The 22265-nt window shown below is 36.6% G+C and overlaps 1 protein-coding gene and 1 long non-coding RNA gene across 9 annotated transcripts in view; one reads left to right on the forward strand and one right to left on the reverse strand.

Moving 5' to 3' along the window:
* LOC113622822 (uncharacterized) overlaps positions 1 to 874 on the reverse strand; it is a 140476-nt gene extending 139602 nt beyond the window's left edge. Inside the window, exon 1 of the long non-coding RNA XR_003433671.1 lies at positions 739 to 874. This is a non-coding gene — a long non-coding RNA (uncharacterized LOC113622822). The remainder of the gene's footprint in view (positions 1 to 738) is intronic.
* A 120-nt stretch (positions 875 to 994) lies between these two features.
* The window catches only part of PCNX4 (pecanex 4), a 42057-nt gene continuing 20786 nt past the window's right edge, over positions 995 to 22265 (forward strand). The window contains exons 1-6 of one of the 8 annotated variants that reach the window (XM_027111401.1): positions 995 to 1462; positions 11228 to 11972; positions 17185 to 17364; positions 17455 to 17969; positions 18218 to 18318; positions 18444 to 18566. In XM_027111401.1, coding sequence (XP_026967202.1) covers positions 11284 to 11972; positions 17185 to 17364; positions 17455 to 17969; positions 18218 to 18318; positions 18444 to 18566 — 1608 coding nt within the window. In that variant the 5' untranslated portion in view covers positions 995 to 1462; positions 11228 to 11283. Of the gene's footprint in view, positions 1463 to 11227; positions 17365 to 17454; positions 17970 to 18217; positions 18319 to 18443; positions 18567 to 22265 lie in introns of those variants that run through there. The other 7 variants (XM_027111402.1, XM_027111405.1, XM_027111404.1 and 4 more) reach the window with 7 other exon arrangements.

Consider the following 22265-nt stretch of genomic DNA (forward strand, 5'->3'; position numbering starts at 1 on the left):
ATTTATATCTTCTTTTTTTATAAGCCTTGGCTTTCTTTTGATTAATACCAAAAGGTTTTCCCCATTATGGCTTGAAAACCTAAGTGCTTAAGAACTAAGCCATCATTTTCAGTAAAGCCACAAAAGAAACAAAAAAGGGCGCATTCATAGTTTTTAGTTAAGGAGATCCTTATCTAAAGACGGTCCTCAAGCCAATCAGAAGTCTCGTGTATGCAGAACTGCTAAGTTATCAATCACGTGGGAAAACTCGGGTACCTTGATACCGACAAATTGGCTTCAACGTTCCGGTACACGTACCTCTAAATCGTCAGAGACCAATTTAAAGATCTCAGGGGCCGCCTCCTGGGCTCCCAACTGGCAACTTGGAAGGTGTCCAGAACTTGGAGAAGCAATGAAACTTGGTGGAAAATGGAGGCAGTGGGTGATGGGCATGCGTTTAATTTTTAAACTAGCAAAACTGGGGACTTCGCGGGCACCCTGTAAAGATTCCCGGCCCTGAAATTAATACCACAATAATAGTCTACCAGTTTTTTTGTTTTGTTTTGTTTTTGATGGAACACTGTAACTTTGCCTTATTTTATTAATAAACAGATACTTTAGTGGCATGTTTCACTTATGGGTATTTTGGTTCCTAGTATTTAAAATACAGTCACAAATCCAATCATGGGGGGGAAATGCAATAAAGGGGCGACAGCGAACACGTATATGTATGAAGTATCACTTAAAAGCATTTATTACCGTCGGTGTGTTGGGTGGTGACGGCCAAAGTGCGGCTGTAGTTAATGTACGTCGCAGAACCCTGAGCGGCTGGAGTCGCACTACGCCGGGACTCGTCAGTCGGATCACTGGGCACCTCACGCTCTAAAAATGGCGGCCGCGCCTCTATCCACCAGAGAGCACTACCCCAGAGGAACGTCACGTCACCAGGGCAACGACGCTCTTGCGTAAGGGCGCGACGCGGGTGAAAGTTCAGGGCTGACGCTGTGAACCCTGACGCTGCGAACCCTGACGCTGCGAACCCTGGCGCCGCGTCTGGGCCCAAGGCGAGGCTGGAACCCAAGCGACTCCCAAGGTTTTCGGCCAGGCGAGTGTTGGCCCGGGCCTGGGAGCGGACGAAGCGCGCCTCTCCCTGCGCTCGGCCTCGCCTGGTGGGCCGGAGGCTGGACGCCCAGACGCGACCTCAGGCTAAGGGGCGGGGCGAGCGGAGCGCCCGGCCCTCCCCAGAGCACGCGAGCTCCGTTCCGCGCCGGGTGGCGCCCGCTGGAGTTGACGTTAGCCATGGAAACGGGGAGCGGGTCGAGACGTCACCGCGGTAAGCTGGTTGCCCCGGCCGCCACAGCTCTTCTGCCTCCGCGTTCGGACCGCAGGCAGCCTCCCGGCGGGAGCGCCCTAAACGGGTTTACCTGCAAAAACGCAGTCCCCGGGATGCCTTCGCGTCGCCTCTTCCTTCAGGTGACTCGAGGTACGTTAGATCCCCGACACCCACCTGGGAACTTCTTGGTAGCCTTAATTTCCAAGGCTGTGCAGAGTGATTATTGCACTTTTTAAGACGTGAGATGAGCTCAGTCGCTAGAGGCATCAATCTGGTGTGATTTTAATTTTCTTTCGTAAGGCAGCGTTAGCCCGTTGAGTTTTAGCATTTTATTTCTAAGAGACACTTGCGAGATGGAAAATGGCCCTTTCAGTCTTAGTTTAGGGATGGCTTTGTTATCCCAATAAAGTTTACACACTATGCCCCTTACTACTGTGTTCATTCTCTCTTTTATCTCCCCTTTTGCCCCATAGTGGTCAAATCATGGACCCCTGAACAGGAACAACTCTTTCCCCACTGATCTGCATCCTCTCTCCACAGCCCGCTGTTTATCAAGGGCCAACATTTACTTCAATGAAGTCTACTCCATCAGAAGTCACTTACCAGGCCTCTGAACTGATTTTCTCTCTTATTCAGCTGTATAATATTAGGTGGATTTTTCCTTTGTTAGCTCATTTCTGCATTTAGGGCAAAGACCATCCTTTATATTATTGAGTGTCTACTACCACCTGTGCCAAATTTCCAAACCGTTATCATAGCATCCAAAGCCAGTTCACACGTTGCCATTTTAGTAATTTAACTGTTTGGGCACCTGACCATTGCTTTAAAATTTCCTACTTAAAGAGATGCCTGCTAGTTATTAACTGCCACAGAAAATACCACGTTGGGGATCTTTTCTGTTTCTTTTTGTTCTGTAAGAACTTTATTGAGATAAAAATTCACATTCCATACAATTCAATTTTAAAACATGTTCATCACTCCCAAAAGAAGCACTGTACCCTTTAGCAGTCACTCTCCCTGCCCCCAGTCCTCACTATATCCACCAGCCCAGGCATACCCTAATCTGTTTTCTGTCTTTATAGATTTGCTGGTCCTGGACAATTCATATAAATGGAATTATACAATATGTGGCCTTTTGTGATTGGCTTCTTCCACTTAGCATTCTGTTTTCAGGGTTCATTCATGTTGCGGCATGCATCAGTACTTCAATGTCATTTATAGTCTATTACTATTCTATTGTATGGATATATTACATTTTATTTCATCTGTTGATGGCCGTTTATGTTGTTTCCATTTTTTGGCTATTAATAATATTTCTGCTATGAATGTTCATGTACAAATTTTTGTGTAGACTTATGTTTTCATTTCTCTTGGGTAACTACCTAGGAATGAAATTGTTAGATCATAGGGTAACTCTATGTTTAGCCTTTTGAGGAACTGCTAGACTGTTTCCAAAGCAGCTGCAGTATTTTACATTATCACTTGAGGGTTCTGATTTCTCCATAAACTCAGCAGTACTTGTTATTGTCCGTCTTTCTGATGGCCAGTCAAGTGGATTTGAAGTGATATCTCATTGTGGTTTTGGTTTGCATTTCCCCAATGAGTAATGTTGTTGAGCATCATTTTGTGTGCTTATACTGGCCATTGGTATATTATCTTTGGAGAAATTCAGATCCTTTGCCCATTTTTAAATTATTTGTTTTTTCATTATTAAGTTGTAAGAGATTTTTCTATATTCTAGTTATAAGTCCCTTAACATATATATTTTTTGCAATAATTTTCTCCCATTCTGTGAGTTGTTTTCACTTTCTTCATGGTGAGAACCTTTTCTTTTAGACGCTTTCCCCACTTGTGTTTAAGTCTTATCAAGCAGTCCTACCTGCCATGGCCATGCTGGCTTAGCTAACAAAAGCTTCCTATTTTGACATTTGTAGATTTCTCTTAGGTCCACCTTCCTCGGAAAACCCTTTTTCCAAATTTGTCCTTCTATTTGTTAATTCACGAAAGAAACTTTCCTTTCATATGTCAGTAGCTTGGTGTGATTGAAAAACTCTGTATTCTTCCAGCTGACATTATGTGTTGGTTCAGTCACTTAATATCACAGGTTCTCAATTTTACTTTCTGTAAAATATATTGATTTATTTCTGGTAATTCATGTGAGTGGTAGACTTCATTTGCCTGATACTTGATTTTGAAGGAAGAGCTTATTAATCCATTTGAATTTATAATGGCTAAGATGTGTGAGGTGTGGGAAGGGTAGATTGGGATAGGAGCAGAAGTATTACTGGCAGTGCTGCACATTTATGATGCTCTGATGTGACCTTTGGCTATTTCCTACCATCTTAGTTTTCTGTAAGTAATGGAATGCTATCAGTTCATGTTCTAGTGTTGTACATTTGGGAAGTGTGAATCATAGAACCAACAACTCATCATTCCACCTGGGAAGCTTTGCCAATACATAATCTGCAATAAATAGATCCTTTGAGCTATCTAATCACCCCTCCCATCCAGTCAGAGTTTTCCCTACATACCAATTCCTGTGAATTTACAGAAAACTCTTAAATTGAAAGACCCTTCAAAATCTGGAATTTAAAAAATTACCATTTTGTATAGCCAAAGAGATGTTAACGTCCTTGTTCTTTTTAGGCACTTGGGTAGATTTTCCTTTTACTGGTAAGGGAGGAGTGTGCTTACTACATAATCGATAAACTAAAGCACGAAATGTATTTTTCATCTTTAAGCACCAGATGTCTTTCAAAAGACTCTTCAAGAATCTAGCTGTTAATCCATGGCATAGCATTTGGTTCAGATTCCATAGAGTATTTTCATAATTACAGGGGTAACTATCTTTGCATCTGTAGATTCCTATTAGTACCCTCAACAGTTAGTACTTGGCTATCTAAAAAATACACATATGTGTTCTGGTGATGACAGATGATTTCTATCCAGAGTAACTGAGAATTAAGTTGTTTCATATCTTGCCAGATTTAGTAAAATTTGACAAGTATATTAAAACATAATAAGTTTCCTGAAAGTACAACAAAACTATAGTTGAGGTACAGTGCAGAAGTGCTCAGTAAATATGTGTGGATTCAATATCACCTCACACCTGTTAGGATAGCTGTTATAAAAAAACAAAAGATAACAAGTGTTGGGGAGGATGTGGAGAAATTGGACGCTTCCTACTGTTGGTGGGAATACAAAATGGTACATCACACAGAAGTAGGACAGTGCTACTGAAAACAGTATGGGGAATCCTCAAAAAATTAAAAATAAAACTGCCATGTGATCCAGCAATTCTGCTTCTGGGTATTTATCCAAAAGAATTGAAAGCAAGGTCTTTCAACATATTTGCACTTTCATGTTTACTGAAGCATTATTCATAATAGCCAAAAAGTGGAAGCAAACCAAATGTCCATCAGCTGATGAATGGATAAAGAAAATGTAGTATATACATAAAATGGAATATTAGTAAGCCCTGAAAAGGAAAGAAATCCTGCCATATGTGACAACATGGATGAGCCTAAGACATGGTAAATGAAATAAGACAATCATGGAAGGACAAATACTGCATGATTCCACTTGCATGAGGTATCTAAAATCATCCAAGTCCTAGAAACAGGGAGTAGAATGATGTGCCAGGCACTTGGGGGAGGAATAAATGGAGAGTTGCTGTTTAACAAGTTTTAGTTATACAAGATAAATAAGTTCTAGAGATCTACTGTACAACATTGTGTTGTTAGTTAACAATACTGTATTGTACATTTGAAAATTTAAGAGGGTAGATCATATGTTAAGTGTCCTTGCCGTAAAAAAAAAATCTAATGTAATAGAACAGAAAATAAATGTGTGGATTCAATGAATGAAATCAACCAACAATAAAAAACAATATGCTAGATTAAAAAAAAAAAGTAACCTTTGCTAACCAAAATCAGGCAATTGCTAAAACTTCTATTTCTAGGAATTCTTTTTGCCAAATTTAGAGAACTATAAATTCAGTATAATCCCCCAAAACTGCCACTTTTTGTTATCTCTTTCTTTGTTTTAAGGGATTTTCAGTCTGATATATTGCATGGTTACTGAGTTAAAGTTTTGGTAACTAAGTACTCCTTTCTAGGTCATTGCTAAATTGATCTGTTTCCTACCCTTTTGGATAATGGGTAAGAAATGTGGCTCAAATTCCAAAAAAAGTAACATTTCTATGGCTATTTTGTTGGCCTGCTTTCAGAGTAGCATATGAAGAAAGCATATGGCCTAAATGATTATTGTGATGCCACCTTTATCCCTTAACTTCTCTTTTCACAGCTTTAAAATTTTTTTCCCTAAGCCTTGAGCCATTTTTCATTTTAACATGTTGGAGGTAGCAGCCATATAAATGCCTCAATCTGTCTTTAACAGTCTTTCAGAGCATATGCCAAATTCTCATTCAGGGAGTTAGTTTTTGTTTTTTTTGTGTGTGTGTGGTACGCGGGCCTCTCACTGCTGTGGCTTCTCCCGTTGCGGAGCACAGGCTCCGGACGCGCAGGCTCAGCGGCCATGGCTCACGGACCCAGCCGCTCCGCGGCATGCGTGATCTTCCCGGACCAGGGCACGAACCCGTGTCCCCTGCATCGGCAGCGGACTCTCAACCACTGCGCCACCAGGGAAGCCCCAGGGAGTTAGTTTTAATTATTCTGATTTTATTTTTTCACGCTACTAATCCAGATTAGGATTTAGAAGATCTCTCTATAGAAATGTAACTGTCATTTCATACAAATAAAATATTTTTGAAGTATTCCAGGATCTGTAATTAAAGTTTAAGTCAAACAGTACCAATTTATCATAATTTTTGCCTAAATGAATTTACAATATCTGTCATGTAATCCTCTTTTATCCTTAAAATACTAGAAAAAACAACCTGATGTACTTGCTATCAAATTTCCATAATTTTTTTTCTCGTGTACCATTGTTCATGACATTCTTCCTTAACTGGTATATCTTTTTAACTCTACTTCACCTACCTAAATCTTTAAGGTTGTGATTGAAGCCCAGGCCGATATTTCTGAAAGCAGTTTCCATAAAACACTGCACACATGATCTGTTATTAGATATCAAGGGAAAAATGGGTTCCAAGGACAAATAAGTTTGGAAATCTCAAATGACGTATTTTAAGCAGATTTGCAGTGGTATTTTTTTTAACTTGAAGATGTCTCAGAGTCTTTAGTCTGCTGATATCCATTGTGACTCTTCAAGATTGCAATCTGGTATATAGTTTCTCAAACTTCTTTGAGCACAGACACCTTTTCAAAAAACATTCTGTAGGGCAAACAATCCTGTATCCTTCAGCCTTTCTTTTTATATTCCATTAAAATAAATCGCCATCCCAGTGTCCTCCCCCATTCTCCTAAAGGCTTCTTGAGGGAACTTATACCCTTCATACTTTTTCATCTGCCCTCACTTTATTATCGCTCCTGCCTTATTTTGCCTCTTGTGTCTGCCGTTCTTCCTGTTTTTCTCTCCCAGTAAGAGCTAGTTGCTCCTTCCTGGTAATGAAGGAGATTAAAGTGTAGCATAAGACAAGGAGCAAATTAAAATTGGACTTCTGACATGTTAAAATCCTCTAGCCATTTCCTTCTCCATGGGAGAAACCCAGCCATGTTTCTCCCTCAGGCCCATCCTGCTCCAGTATTACTGGGATACTATACTGCTCTAGGCAAAATCTTCTCTGAGCCAATAGTACTATCATTAGACGCCATTATTTAGTCCATAAGAAAAATAAATGAAGATACTTTCCAAACATTTAAAAACTGGGAATAAAGAGTTTATGGATTTACTGTTTTGAATGAGGCAGGATATGCTGGAAGAAGTTTTCAAAAACAGTAAATAACATCCAACTTCCCTTTTAACAACAATATTTAATGTTCTCCAACTTTAATCATCTTACTTAAGCTATGCCAGTAATGTACTAAATACATGCCTTTCTGTGCCAAGGTACAGTATTTTACTAAATATTATGGAGAACCAGAAGTATCTCAAGATTTGGCCCTTACCCACAAATAACTTAATAGCAGAGAAAAGAAAAACATTTGAAAAGATAACATGTAAAGAGGTGAACAATACAAGAAATGCCCTCTGTTGATACATGTTACAAGATGAGTACTATGAACAAGCAATGTTTTTGATACACAGATAGGAGAGAGGCATAGTTTGGTCTAAGTGCTCTGCAAAATTTTCAGTATGGATTAAACTGAATCTTGAAAGTTGACTAAGATTAGTAATTATGGAAGGAAGGAGAAGACATCCTGGGCAAAGGAAAGGGTATGAGCAGACGGCCAGAAGGCCACAGGATGTGTTTACAGGGCATGGGTTGAGAGTTCTAGAGGATATTTGGTACTTTAAAGAGGTGTCAAAATGTTATATGTAAAATACACACAAACACAGCCTAGTGAGTATGACTTTTGAAATTTTTTACACTTATACACACCGAATAACCATGTATACGGACAAGTGTGTGTACTATTTTTTTTTTTATACAAATGGGATCATCAGTGTGTTTATTGTACTTTGCAGTATATTGTGGGCATCTTTCCATGTTTCCAAATCAACAGTAGATCTTGAGAATATTCCACTGTTTGGAATCTAATCACAGAGTATTCCATCAAATGGGTGAACATTTAAACTAAATTTACAAAAGACTCAGAAGTACTAAAAGGTTAATGAATATGGATAGTACCATGCAGCTAGATAATCTAGTTTATAAGATATCTTCGATTTCTGGCTTCCTTTCCCAGCGAGCCATCTCACCTTGTTCCTCACTTGCCTCAGTGGAAAAGGAGGGGTCAGCTTTTACCTAACTCCCTGGGGAAATTTCAGGTACATCTAGATTCTTCAAAATGCTCAGGCCAGCCATCCAAGCTCAATTTCCTGTCTGATAGTATCATCCATAGATAATTGAAATCAGAATCTTTACCCACACTCATAGGAGCATGTCCTTACTTACCTATGGCTTGTACTGAACAAGCATATCAATACAATACACTGACATCACTGACATCGGTACAGGAGATATGCTCATTCAGAGGGGAGGAAGGCAATCTTTTCATTTCCTGAGATTAAACGATCAACCATTAAGGTTCCATCTGGCCCTGTGGTTCTGTTATTTTGTGAGTACTTGCAGGGCTGTCATGTGAGTAAAAGCTATGACTTTCTATATAGAGCTAAGGCTAGTAGCTGGAAGATATAAGATGATAAACATTTACAGTATAAAGAATTTCCCAAAAGTATAGCAAGAGGTGCTCTAAGGTAGTAATTCTTAGTGATGACCAAAAAACCTTTTGTGATACCCAAAAGCTCCCTCCATGGCTGATGTTGGTTGGGTAGAAGTGACTTGCAGAAAGACTCTTCTAAACTGATAGGAAGAAAGGTTACTTTAAGATGGCTTTAAATTTTTTGTGTGTGGTAAAATACACAGAGCATAAAATTTACCATCTTGACCATTTCTAAGTGTACAGTTCAGTGATACTCAATGCATTCACATTGTTGTGCAGGCATCATCACTGTCTCTCTCCGTGATTCTTTTCATCTTGTAAAACTCTATACCAATTAAACAGTAACGACCCATTCTCCTCTCCCCTCAGCCCATGGCAACCACTATTCTGCTTTCTGTCTGTGATTTTGACTACTCTAAGTACCTTGTAGATTTATATAGTATTTGTCTTATTGTGACTGGCTTATTTCACCACGCATAATGTCCTAAAGTTTCACCCATGATATAGCAATTTGCAGGATTTCCTTTCTTTTTAAGGGTGAATAATATTCCATTGTGTGTATATACTAAATTTTGCTTATTTATTCATCCTTTGATGAACACTTGGTTTGCTTCCACCTTTTAATTATTGTGAATAATGCTGCTGTAAACGTGAGTATACAAATTATTTCTTTGAGACCCTGCTTTCAATTCTTTGTAGTATATATCAAGAAGTGGAATTCTTAGATCATATGGTAATTCAATTTTTAATGTTTTGAGGAACTACCATACTGTTTTCCACCGCAACTGTACCGTTTTACCTTCCTACCATCAGTGCACAGAGTTCCAATTTTTCCACATCCTTGGCAACACTTATTTTCTGGGTTTTTTTTTTTTTTTTGATAGTAGCTATCCTAATGAACATGAAGTGTTATCTCATTATATTCTGATTTGCATTTCCCTAATGATTAGTGATGTTGAGCATCTTTTCATGTACTTATTGCCATTTATATATCTTCTTTAGAGAAATGTCTGTTCAAGTTCTTTGCCAGTTTTTGAATTAGATTGTTTTTCTGTTGTTGAGTTTTAGGAGGTCTTTATATATCCTGGATATTCACAACTTATTTTTTTCTCCCATTCTGTCAATTGTCTTTTCACTCTGTTGATAGTGTCTTTTGATGCACATGATTTAATTTTTGTGAAGTCCATTTTGTCTATTTCTTTTGTTACCTGTACCTTTGGTGTCATACCCAAGAAATCATTGCCAAATCCAATATCAGAAGCTTTGTCCTATGTTTTCTTTTAAGAATGTTGTTGTTTTAGGTCTTATACTTTAAAGCTCTTGATCCATTTTGAGTTACCTTTTGTATATGGTGTTAGGTAAGGATCTAACTTCATCCTTTTGCATGTGGACACCCAGTTTTCCCAGCACCATTTTTTGCAGACTGTTCTTTCCTCATTGAATGATCTTGGCACCCTTGTCAAATATTTGACTGTATATGTGAGGGTTTATTTCTGGACGCTTTATTCTATTCTATTGGTCTATATGTCTGTCCTTATGAAGATGGCTTTAAACTTAATTTTTCATTTCTAACTTAGTATATGACCCCTGAGGTAATGCTTCACTAGCTGATCTTGTTAACAGGCAACTGTTTTTCAGAAACAGGAAAAGGGAAAGTTGAAGAGAACGGAATCCATATTATTTGATCCTTAGTTTTTTATGGCCCTTAAATGAAAATAATCTAGACTAAAGCATATATGGGTCCTTTTATTATTTCATGTTTTGCTAGTTCTGGTAGATTTTGGAAACTGACAAGAGAAAGAGAGGCTAAAAATTGAGGCATGAAGTGGTTTGCATGTGGTAACATAGTAATAATATGCTTAATAATAAGCATGTAATCTGACTCTTGGAGTCCTTTGGTTTCCAGTTCATTGTCCTTCCTACTGCATGTTGAGCTGCCAGTGGCTTTTTATTGAAATGCTATTTTAGCAGGGTTTGACTTTTTGAATTATCAGAAAAGTTTACTATAATTGTTAAGTGATGTGACTCACACTTAGTATTTCTACTTTCCACTTCTATTTCCATTTCAATTCAAAGGAATTATAGAGAATATCCTTATTTTATAGAGCAGGGGTTGGCAAACTATGGCCCACAGGCTAATCTGGCCCATAGCCTGTTTGTATATAAATACTATAAAGTTATATTGGAAGACAGCTACTAATATCCACTTATCTATGGCTGCTTTTCTGCAACAACAGCTGGGTTGAGTCATTGTAACAGAAAAATATTTACTATTTGACCCTTTATAGAAAAATTTTGCTTACCCTTGTAATAGAAAAGTTAAGAAACAAACAACAGAAGCACTCAGGGAAATGATTGGTTAAACCACTAGTAGCTTTGAATTGAGAGTACTGGCTTTTTGAACTTTCCTTTGACCTCAAAATCTGAAATTCCAAGTTTATCTAAGTTCCAGGTAAATTAATAGTGAATATGACTTTTTTCCAAATTAAAAAAAAAGTACTTAGCAACTATTTGTTTTGTGCCAAGTATGTGTCAGGCAATGGGAAGGAGCTAGAGAAGTGAAGTTACAAATCCTGCACTAGGGAACTAACTAATGGAAATATGGGATTTTTCTCCCTCATGTTTTAAGTATGATATTTTCAAACAGTTTTTTTTTTCTTTTTCTTAGAGACTGCTGTGTTACAGAAAAGGATGTGACTTTCAGAATAATCCTGAGTGAGAAGGATGAGTCCAGATGTGCCTCTGCTGAATGATTACAAACAGGACTTCTTTCTGAAGCGCTTTCCACAGACTGTTCTTGGAGGCCCTCGACTCAATTTAGGCTATTGTGCCCCTCCTTACATATATGTTAATCAGATTATCCTTTTTTTGATGCCATGGGTTTTGGGTGGAATAGGAACACTTTTGTACCAGTTAGGCATCCTGGAGGACTATTATACAGCAGCACTTTCAGGTGGACTAATGCTTTTCACTGCATTTGTCATCCAGTTCACAAGTTTATACGCCAGAAGCAGATGGGTGACAGTGGAAAGAATGCTGACCACAGATATCTTAGCAGAGGAAGATGAACATGAATTTACAAGTTGTGCTGGTGCTGAGACCATCAAATTTCTAATTCCTGGCAAAAAACATACAGCCAATACCGTTTTTCATTCTGTTCTTGCTGGCTTAGTGTGTGGTCTTGGAACATGGTATTTGCTTCCGAATAGAATAACCCTGCTTTATAGCAGCGCAGGAGGCACTGTTCTACTATTTTTCTTTGGATGGATGACATTGTGTATAGGAGAATATTCATTAATTGTAAACACAGCTACAGAGACTGCAACTTTCCAAACCCAGGATACTTATGAAATCACTCCTCTTATGAGACCTCTTTATATTTTTTTCTTTGTTTCTATAGATCTTGCACACAGGTAATAAGCTATCAAATACTTTATAACTTTATTTTTAAGCATACATAGTAAGAGCACTCTCCTTAGTATTAAAAGAAAAGAATCTATGAATTAAAAGTCACCAAACCATTGGGTGATAGGTTGTTTTGATGAATAATCTCATAGGACTAATCTTTGTTAAACATTCATCCTAAAGCAGTAATTAAATCTTGTTGAAGAGTAAAAAGAAAACCCTTTATAAGATAAATAAGCAAAATTTCAATCCTGTGTTTTACTTTAAATAAGGAGCTATGAATCTGTAAGATAGCCTGGGTGAAACCTGTGAAATGAGATGGAACTTTCCTGTGAAGGGAAAATAGAGAATTTATACACATAAATGTTAATGCACAGATTGAGTGGATTTAAGATGAATAGAATAACTTATTTAATTTTGTTATAGTAATTATATAGAATATTGTTTTTTTTAAATCAATTTGCTATGGAAGAAAAATAGAAAATAGCAATTTTAAACAAAATTATTTGATGACTTCTTTTGCTTGCCTTTTCTAAATCTGACATTTCTTTCTCTGTTCCTATAGATTGCAGCATTCTCTATCACAGGTAGAAATGTACAGGCACCACTTTATGGACTGAGTGTTTGTACCACCCCCATTCATATATTAAATCCCTAACCCCCAATGTGGTGATATTTGGAGATGGGGTCTTTGGGAGCTAATTAGGATAATGAGGGTGGGGCCCTGCTATGATGGGATTAGTACCCTTATAGGAAGACACACTAAAGAGCCTGATTTCTCCCTCCAACATATGAAGATGAAATAAGAAGGCAACTGTCTTCAAGCCAGCAAGAGAGTTTTCACCATACCCTGATCATGGTAGCACTCTAATCTCAGACTTCCAGACTCCAGGTCTGTGAGAAATAAATTTCTGTTGTTTAAGTCACCCGACTATGTTATTTGATTATGAGCTGGCTAAGATTTTGATACCAAGAAGATGGGTGCTCCCATAACAAACACCTAAAAGTGTAGAAGTGGCTTTGGAATTGGGTAATGGGTAGAGGCTGGAAGAGTTTTGAAGTGTGTGCTAGAAATGTGGACATTAAAGGTAATTCTGGTGAAGTCTCAAGACAGCAGTGAGAGCATGTTATTGGAAACTGGAGGAGAGGGCGATCCTAGTTATAAAGTGGCAAAGAACTTAGCTGAATCATTTTCTAATATTTTGTGAAAGGTAGAACTTGAGAGTGATACATTTGGATATATAGCCGAGGAGATTTCTAAGCAAAGTGTTGAATGAACAGCTTGATTTCTCCTGACTGCTTATAGTAAAATATAAAAGGAGAGAGATGAATTGAAGAAGCAATTGCTAAACAAAATGGAACCAGAACTTGAAGATTTGGGAAATTTTCAGTGTATACATATTGCAAAAAATGAGAAAGCATGTTCTGAAGGGAACACCAGGGGTGTGGCTGGACTGTCGCTCAGTGAAGAGTTTCTGGGATTATAAGAGCAGAAACACTTCCAGTTTGAACTAAAGATGTAATGGATGAAGGCTATTAAAGTTATTAAATTTGACAGGACAGGGATATTAGAGCTATTTGATGGTGAACATGGCGCTTTTCTTAAGCACCAAATGATCTGAAAAGTGATTCAGAGATTATCAGGTTTCAACAAGCTAGAAAGCCTCTTCTGGAAGCCTTGGGGCTGGTAATACCCTGCAGAGCTCTTGGGGTGGTACCCTCACCTAGAACTTTTTGGGTGATGTTGCTGCCCTGGGGGCCTGGAGGGCAGAGTATGAAACAAAAGAGGATTATTCTACAACCTTAAAATCTAATGGAATTTGCCTTGCCAGATGTTGGACTTTTTTGGGGACCTATCACCCCTTCTTTCCTGTTTCTCCCTTTTGGGATGGGAATGTCCGTCCTTTGCCGGTCCCACCACTGTGTTTTGGAAGCACAAAGCATTTCTGGTTTCACAGGTTCACAGCTGGAGAGGATTTTGCCTCAGGATGGACTTTAGAGTTGATGCTGGAATGAGTTAAGAATTTTGTCGCTGTTGGGAAGGAATGAATGTATTTTGCATGTAAGAAGAACATGAATTTGGGAGATCAGGGTGGAATGTTACGGGCTGAATGTGTGTGTCTCTTCAAAATTCTTCTGTTGAAGCCGTAACCCCCAATGTAGTGATATTTTAAGAGAGTCTTTGGGAGGTAATTAGGTCATCAGGGTGGCCCTAGTTCCTGATGGAATTGGTGCCCTTATAAGAAGAGACACCAGAGAGTTCCATCTCTCTCTCTTTCTCCACTATGTGAGAATACAGTGAGAAGTTGGCTCTCTGCAAGCCGGGAAGAGTTCTCATCCGAACCCAATCGTAATGGCACTCTGATCTCAGATTGTGAGAAATAAATTTCTATTTGAGCCACCTAGTCTATGGTACTTTGTTATGGTAGCCCAAAAGAAGACAAGGCATTTAAAAATATATAGCCAGTTTGTGTACTGAAACTGACCGATTCTTAGATTTCTGCTATTCCTTAACTCTTAACCTCTTCTAATTGTGCTACATTTATGGACCAAAGAACACTATAATACCCTTGTAGTTCTTCACCTAATCAAATATTGTAAGAGGAGAATTAATTTATGGAAATTCTATTGTAATTGATTTCTTAGTACCACAACCATTTACTAACTATAAAATATATTACAATTAAAAACTTGATTTTGAAAAATTAGCAATAAAATTGAGTTTAAATGTATATGTATACATTTGACCCCTTTTGAAAGATTTATTTATAACATTCTTATTTTCAGAATATAAATTATTGAGTTACTATCTCACTGTGCCATTTCTGATATCAGAAATTACCTGCTATAAAACATCTTTGCATTTAAATGGTGCCCTAGGTTCTTTTAATCTTTTTAAAAATCTCAGTTAATTTATAATTTGGTTACCTTGACTACTCATTTTTCATTTCTCAATAAAAGAGCATAAAATGTTTTTTTTACTATATTCAAGTTGGATTTAATATAGTTTTAATGTTTACAGTTTAATGATTATAAAAAGATTTTTTCAACTATAAAAGAGGCAGTCCTCGAACCTATTTTTAAAGAAAATATGAAGTTTATATAGAAAAATTAACCTCCCATTTCAATTTTAGAAAAATTTTATCTTCTTATTAACAAAATAATAATCAAGATGTTCTTTATGCAGTAGTAGGTGTGATACTGCATATAAATACTGTATGAAATGTGTACTCTATTCGAATTTGGAGAGTTGTCAGATATGTCAAGTTGTATCTTAATATTCTTTCAGAGAATGTGAAAGTTGAAGAGACAAGCCCTATAGTGTAGTGATCTTTTCTCTTCCTGCATTCTTTAGTCTACCTAGTACAGTTGTATATTAATAATTTTAAATGACTTTTTCTATGCATTTTTATCAAAGACAAGTGTGAAACCTTCAGTGCTTAGTTCATAGACTCTCAGGAACTGTTTGAATGAATGATGCATGTTTATATCATCTTAGCCACTACATATTAGGAACATCTTTTTCTGGGCATGTGGATCTTAGTGTACAGAATTTGAAATATTTTTATGGTTATTAGAAAAACAGTTTTTTCTTGTGGGCTTAGATTTTTTTGCTCTAGAAAATTACTGTAATGTTATCAGAAATTTTAGGATTTAAACATTTTTCTGTTATAAAAGAACCACAGTAATCATCTGTTTGATCATCCTGAGTCATACACACAGGAAAGTAATCACAATGTTTGGTTATTTCAATTATGTATTCTTATATTGTGCTATTCTTGTGTATAAACACTTTTCTGTACTATTGCTTGTTTACTTAAGAACAAAAAGAGATTGGGGGGTAAAATAGAACTTGGATAACATATTTCCTAAGTATACATTATTTTTACACAAATTATCCTTTCCTTGAATATGTTAGCAAGAGAAGTGTTGTCTTTTAAAAAAACAAAAAACAAAAAAACTATACAAATCTACATGTTTTCCTTGACCTTCCTATGGCTTATTGTGTGTGGTTTGATTTTCTTTTTTGTTACTGGAGTGTTTTCTTCTCAGAATGAAATGAATTTTTTTTAAAAACTACACTACAGAAAGTATCCTCTAATTTAGCATCACATTGTTAACCTTGTGTTCATTAATTCTCTCTGCTTATAAAAATTTGAAGGACATACATTATGAAGCAGAGTGCATTAGCTGGCATCGTCCTGATATCTGTGTAAGGAAGCACATTATACCATTATTATAATCATAGTTGCTATGCATTTGCTTCTCGGCTATTAACATACACTTAAGTGTATAAATATTAGTTGGCTTTCTCCTTGACTTTGATTCCTAGCAGCTCAGATATTCAAGTACAATTATTATGCTATAAGTTTTGAGATTTAGTTTTCTCTTTTGAAAGTTGTCTTTGGAACTCCATAAGTACTACAGCGTTGTTGGCTTCCAGGCAAGGTGTTTGGCTAACCTTATTCCAAAAACTTAGTAACATATTGATAATGTTTATTCCTCTGTGCTTTAAAGTTTTTGTTAAATTATTTGAAACAATTTGATAATGTTACGTTTAACTGGTAAGTGCTGTACCAAAAACCAGTTCCTCCAGTTAAGATAGAAGCCTTCACTAATTTATGAGACTGTGTTGTACAAGTTTGTGTTCTCAAATCCATACCACTGTTTATACAAAATAGAAACAATATTATATGTTTGTTAAATTCCCAGGCTAACCCAGAGACATGTTCATAACCTAATGTTGCTGACCTCTGATTTTAAATATACTGATTTCAAATTCCCAGACCTGGGAGCAAGACAGTACAGGAGAGAGTAGGAAAAAGAGAAGAGCTTACTCTCTTTGCTAGCTACTAAGATATGAACAGCAGGAAGGCTTTGGCTTTCCTAGGGTTGCTTGCAATTTTAAATTTAAAATTTTTAAACTCTATAGAATCATTGGTGGAATTGCAGCCAATGTAATTTAAAGATTTAAGGGAGAAATATTTTTGTCCTGTACTACACTTGTATACAATTGAGTACTTGCTGGTATAGAGGAAGGACAGTGGTCACAATTTATGTTTTTGATCTTTTGCAATTTGGGATTAGGACCTTCCTGTAAATATTCTTTTGTTTCAGGGCAGAGGTGGGGTATAAAGGGAGGTGTATGTGTTTTGTTTTTCCTTTAAAGATCTTCTATTTATTGTTTTGTATGATTTAAATATTTTCTTTTTATTGTAGGTTTATGGTAAATATACCAGTTCTAGAACAAATTAATCAGATTTTACACATCTTGTTTATATTTTTACCCTTTCTGTGGGCACTCGGGACCCTACCCCCACCTGATGCACTTTTCTTATGGGCAATGGAGCAGGTTTTAGAGTTTGGCCTTGGAGGCTCATCTATGTCAACCCACCTACGGTAATTATTTTAAATATTAAAGTGATATGTAATTTATTCTCAAAGAACATTTTTTCTTTTCAAGCAGATCTTTTTTTTTCCCCTCTGCAGGTTGTTAATAATGTTCATCATTTCTACTGGAACAGCTGTAACATCATATTTCATTCCCAGCACTGTTGGTGTGGTTCTTTTCATGACTGGACTTGGATTCTTACTGAGTCTTAACCTAAGTGAGATTGTTTTTGGCTTCAAACACAGTGTGACCGGACACAGAGTTGGAACCAAATCTAAGGCTTTACCCAACGGTTTGGAAAAACAGTTTACTTGGAAGGAATACCTTTTCTACAGCATTGTATTAGTCTTGGCTCTCTTAGAAACTGGTTTGTTGCATCACTTTGCTGGTTTCTCACAGAATTCCAAAAACAGTCCCCAGGCTATTGTTGGCTATATTTTGATGATATTATTTATAATACTATGGATACTTAAAGAAATTCAAAGTGTCTATATATTTGGAATTTTCCGGAACCCTATCTATCCAAAGCATGTGCGGACTGTGACTTTATTCCTAGAGAAGCAAACAACGCTCATGAAGATTGGTGTTGTCAGACGGATTTTGATAAATCTAGGTAGGAAGACAAATATTAATAAACTTGTATTTTATCTAGGAAGTGTACAAAAATATTATGGAATTCCCGTATTTGTATAATGTTATACTGCATACAAGTGTTTATTCGTTTATGTTTTGGTTTATTTATTGGTTTTTTTAGCTCATTGCTTAAATGTGCTCATAAAAATACTCATAGGCCAAAATAAAATATGGTAGAAGGGCTTATTTTGCCTTTATTAAATTTGTCTCTTTTCTTGTTTGCCTTAGTGTCACCTTTTGCTATGATAGCATTTCTTTCATTGGACAGTTCCTTACAAGGACTCCACTCTGTGTCTGTCTCCATTGGATTCACAAGAGCTTTTAGAATGGTAATGCTAATATGCACTTAATAGTATTTTACTATTCCCAAATTTAATTATGATTTTGTTTACTCTAACAGTTTACTTAGATTATCAAATTCTGCCTAATAAAGTGGTAAATTTGTGTACTGCAGGTATGGCAGAATACAGAAAATGCTTTATTGGAGACAGTCATTGTATCATCAGTGCACTTGTTGATCTCCAATACAGACATATGGTGGAACCGAAATCTGGATACAGGAATCAGACTCTTACTGGTAAATATATTTTTAACAGCTTTAATGAGATGTATTTCATATACCATAAAATCATTCACTTAAAGTGTAAGGTTCTGCGATGTATATTCAGAACTTTGCAGCCATCACCACAATCTAATTTTAGAATATTTACAACATCCCAAAAAGAAACCTCATACACATTAATAGTCATTTCCATTCTGCTCTCCATCTCATCTACTCCCTACTCCAGCAGCAGCAACCATTAATCTACTTTCTGTCTCTAAGGATTTGCCAATTCTGGACATTTCACACGAATATGATTATACAGTATGTTGTCTTTTGCATCTGGCTTCTTTCTCTTAATGTTTTCAAGATTCATCCATGTTGTAGCATGTATCAGTATTCTTTTTTATTGCTGAAAAATATTCCATTGTATGGATATATCACATTTAGTTGATTCATTCATTAAATGATAGATACTTAGGTTGCCGCCACTTTTTGACTATTATGAATAATGCTGCTATGAACATTCAAGTACAAGTTTTTATATGGACATGTGAGTTCGTTTCTGTCAGGTATGTTTACCTAGGACTGGAATTTCAGTTACACACGAACTTTATGTCTTAACACTTCAAGGTATTGCCAAACATTTTTCCAAAATGATTGCACCATTTTACATTCTCACCAGCAGTGTATGAGGATTCTAATTTCTCTACATTCTCACCAACAGTTGTTATCTGACTTTTTCATTATAGCATTGTCATGGGTCTTTTCACGATTTTGATACTGCATTTCTCTGAATACTAATGATTCATCTTTACATATGTTTCTTGGCCCTATGTGTATGTTTTTGGGGAAATGTCTGTTCAACTTCTTTGCCCATTTTTACCTGGGCTACTTGACTTCTTACTGTTAAGTTTAAGAGTTCTTTATATATTCTGGATACAAGTTCCTTGACAGATATATGACAAGCAAAAGTTTTCTCCCATTCTGTAGGTTGTCTTTAGCTTTCTTGATAATGTCCCTTGAAGCAAAAAAGTTTTAATTTTGATGAAATTCAATCTATCTATTTTTTTCTTTTGTTGCTTGTATTTTTGGTGTCATATCTAATAAACACTGCCTATTCAAGATCGTAAAGATTTGCTATGTTTTCTTCTAAGAGTTTTATAGTTTTAGCTCTTACATTTGGGTCTATGATCTACTCGGAGTTAATTTTTGTATATGTTATGAGGTAGGATTCCAAATCCATTCTTTTGTATATGAATGTACAATGGTTTCAGCATAATTTATTGAAAAAGCTATTCTTCCCTCAATGACTTTTCTTGGCACCCTGCCAGAAATCAAACAAATGTAAGGGTTTATTTCTGGGCTCTTATTCTTTTTTCCATTCATCTATATGTCTGTCCTTATGCCAGTACTACACTGTCTTGATTACAGTAGCTTTGTAGTAGGTTTTAAAATTGGAAAGTGTGAATGTTATGACTTTGTTTTTCTTTTTCAAGATTGTTTAGACTATTCTGGTACCTTTGTGTTACCATAGAAATATTGGTTTTGGCTTTTCAAGTTTTTCAAAAAGGCATCTGAGACTTTGATAGAGATTGCCTTAGATCTGTAGATAAAATTTGGGGAATATTGCTGAAACCGAGTAGGACCCTGTGGGGCTCCTGGGCACAAAAACCTTTCTGTGTCCCCTTCCCTGAGTTCCAAAGGGCAGGTTCAAACAGTTGCTAATCGGGGAAGGGAGAGGATGGAGAGACAAATGAGGAGCAGTCAAGAAACAATAGTGCAGCCTTAGGAGCAGGGTCCTGGTTCCCGCTCAAGGGATACACATAACAATATCTTTGAGCTCTTCTGCAGAACTAAAACCCCCACCAAATGGAACTACTTGATGAAGCACTCTTCATTCCAGAGAAGGTCACAGTTTGCCCATCATCACCTGATGCCATATAATCTTTGGATTGAAGGAATGCAGCAAGGCACCCTGATCCTTACCAGCAACACTGCTCCCCTTGACTATAAAACTCCTCACCCCACCTCCACCACCGCCACCCCCGGGTTTGGGACACACAGTTTTGAACACACTAACCCGTTGTGGCCCCCTTTGCCTGGCAAAGCAATAAAACTATTCTACTTCACCCAAAACTCTTGTCTCCGAGGTTCAATTCAGTGTCGGGATACAGAGGCTAGATTTGGCTTCGTTGCTGTCTTAGAAATATTAATTCTTCCCATTCATCTACATGACATGTCTTCATGTTTATTTATATCTTCTTTATGTCAACATTGTTTTGTAGTTTTCAGTGTACAAGTCTTACAGTTTTATTAAATATTATTCCTAAGTATTTTATTCTTTTTGATGATATTATAAGTAGATTGTTTTCTTAATTTTGGGGGTTGTTTATTGCTCAAGTATAAACTGCAGTTGATTAGTTAATGTTAATCTTATATCCTGAAACCTCACTGAAATGTTTTATTGTTTCTAATAGATTTTTAGTGGATTTCTTAGGATATTCTGTATATGAGATCATGTCATCTGCAAATTAGATATAGTTTTACTTCTTCCTTTCCATTCCTTTCCAATCTGGATGTCTTTCATTTCTTTTTCTTACCTAATTGCCCTGGCTAGAACCTCCAGTATAATGTTGAATAGAAGAGGTAAGAGTGGACATCTTAATGAGGAAAGCATTCAGTCTTTCTCCATTAAGTTGATGTCTGTCTTTTACCATTCCTGCTTCTATTCCTAGTTAAACTTTTTTATCCTGGAGGGTGTTGGATTTTGCCTCTTCTATGTCTATTGAAATAGTCATGTGGTTTTGGTTTTTTAATCTACTAACATGGTGTAATATATTGATTTTCAGTTGTTAAACCAATCTTGCATTCCTGTAATAAATCTCACTCAGTCTTGGTGTATAGTCTTGTCTTTATGTTGCAGGATTCAGTTGGCTAGTGTTTTGTTGAGAATTTTTGTCTGATGTATATATTTGTGGCTTTCTTTTCGTATCTTTCGTTTAGATATCAGAATAGCAGTGACCTCATAGAATGAGGTGGGAATTTCATATCAATAATCTTGAATGTAGTATTCAGTATGTATCTTAAAATATTCTGTACTATGTAGTATTTTGTAGTATGGAAGCCATCTGGGCCTCAGCTTTTCTCTTTGGGTAGCTTTTAAATTGTTAATTCAGTTTCTCTACTTGTTATAGGTATATTCAGATTTTCTATTTCTTCTTGAGTTGGTTTCAGTAATTTATGTCTTTTTCTAGGAGGTTGTCAGTTTCATCTAAGTGATCTACTTTATTGGCATATCGTTGTTCATAATATTCTCTTATAATTCTTTTTATTTTGTTCTGTAAGATTGCTGGCAATGTTATCTCTTTCCTTCCTGATTTTAGTAATTTGAGTCTTCTATGTATTTTTCTTGGTCAGTCTGGCTAAAGGTTTGTCAGTTTTGCTGATCTCAAAAAAACAGCTTTTGGTTTCATTGATTTTTCTCTATTATTTTTCTATTCTCTGTTTTATTAATTTCCACTCCAATCTTTATTATTTCCTTACCTCTGCTTACTTGAGATTTAGTTGCTCTTTGTTTTCTAGTTTCCTAAGGTGGAAGATTAGGTTATTGGTTTAAGATCTTTCTGCTCTTTCATTTGTAGCTATAAATTTCCCTCTGAGGACTGGGTTTGCTGTATCACAAGTTTTGGTGTGTGTTTCATTCATCTGAAAATGTTTTCTTGTTTATCTTGT

This window comes from Aethalodelphis obliquidens, unplaced genomic scaffold, assembly GCF_003676395.1.
Source record: "Aethalodelphis obliquidens isolate GAN/ISIS:26980383/991018 unplaced genomic scaffold, ASM367639v1 scaffold10, whole genome shotgun sequence".
NCBI classification, from domain to species: domain Eukaryota; kingdom Metazoa; phylum Chordata; class Mammalia; order Artiodactyla; family Delphinidae; genus Aethalodelphis; species Aethalodelphis obliquidens.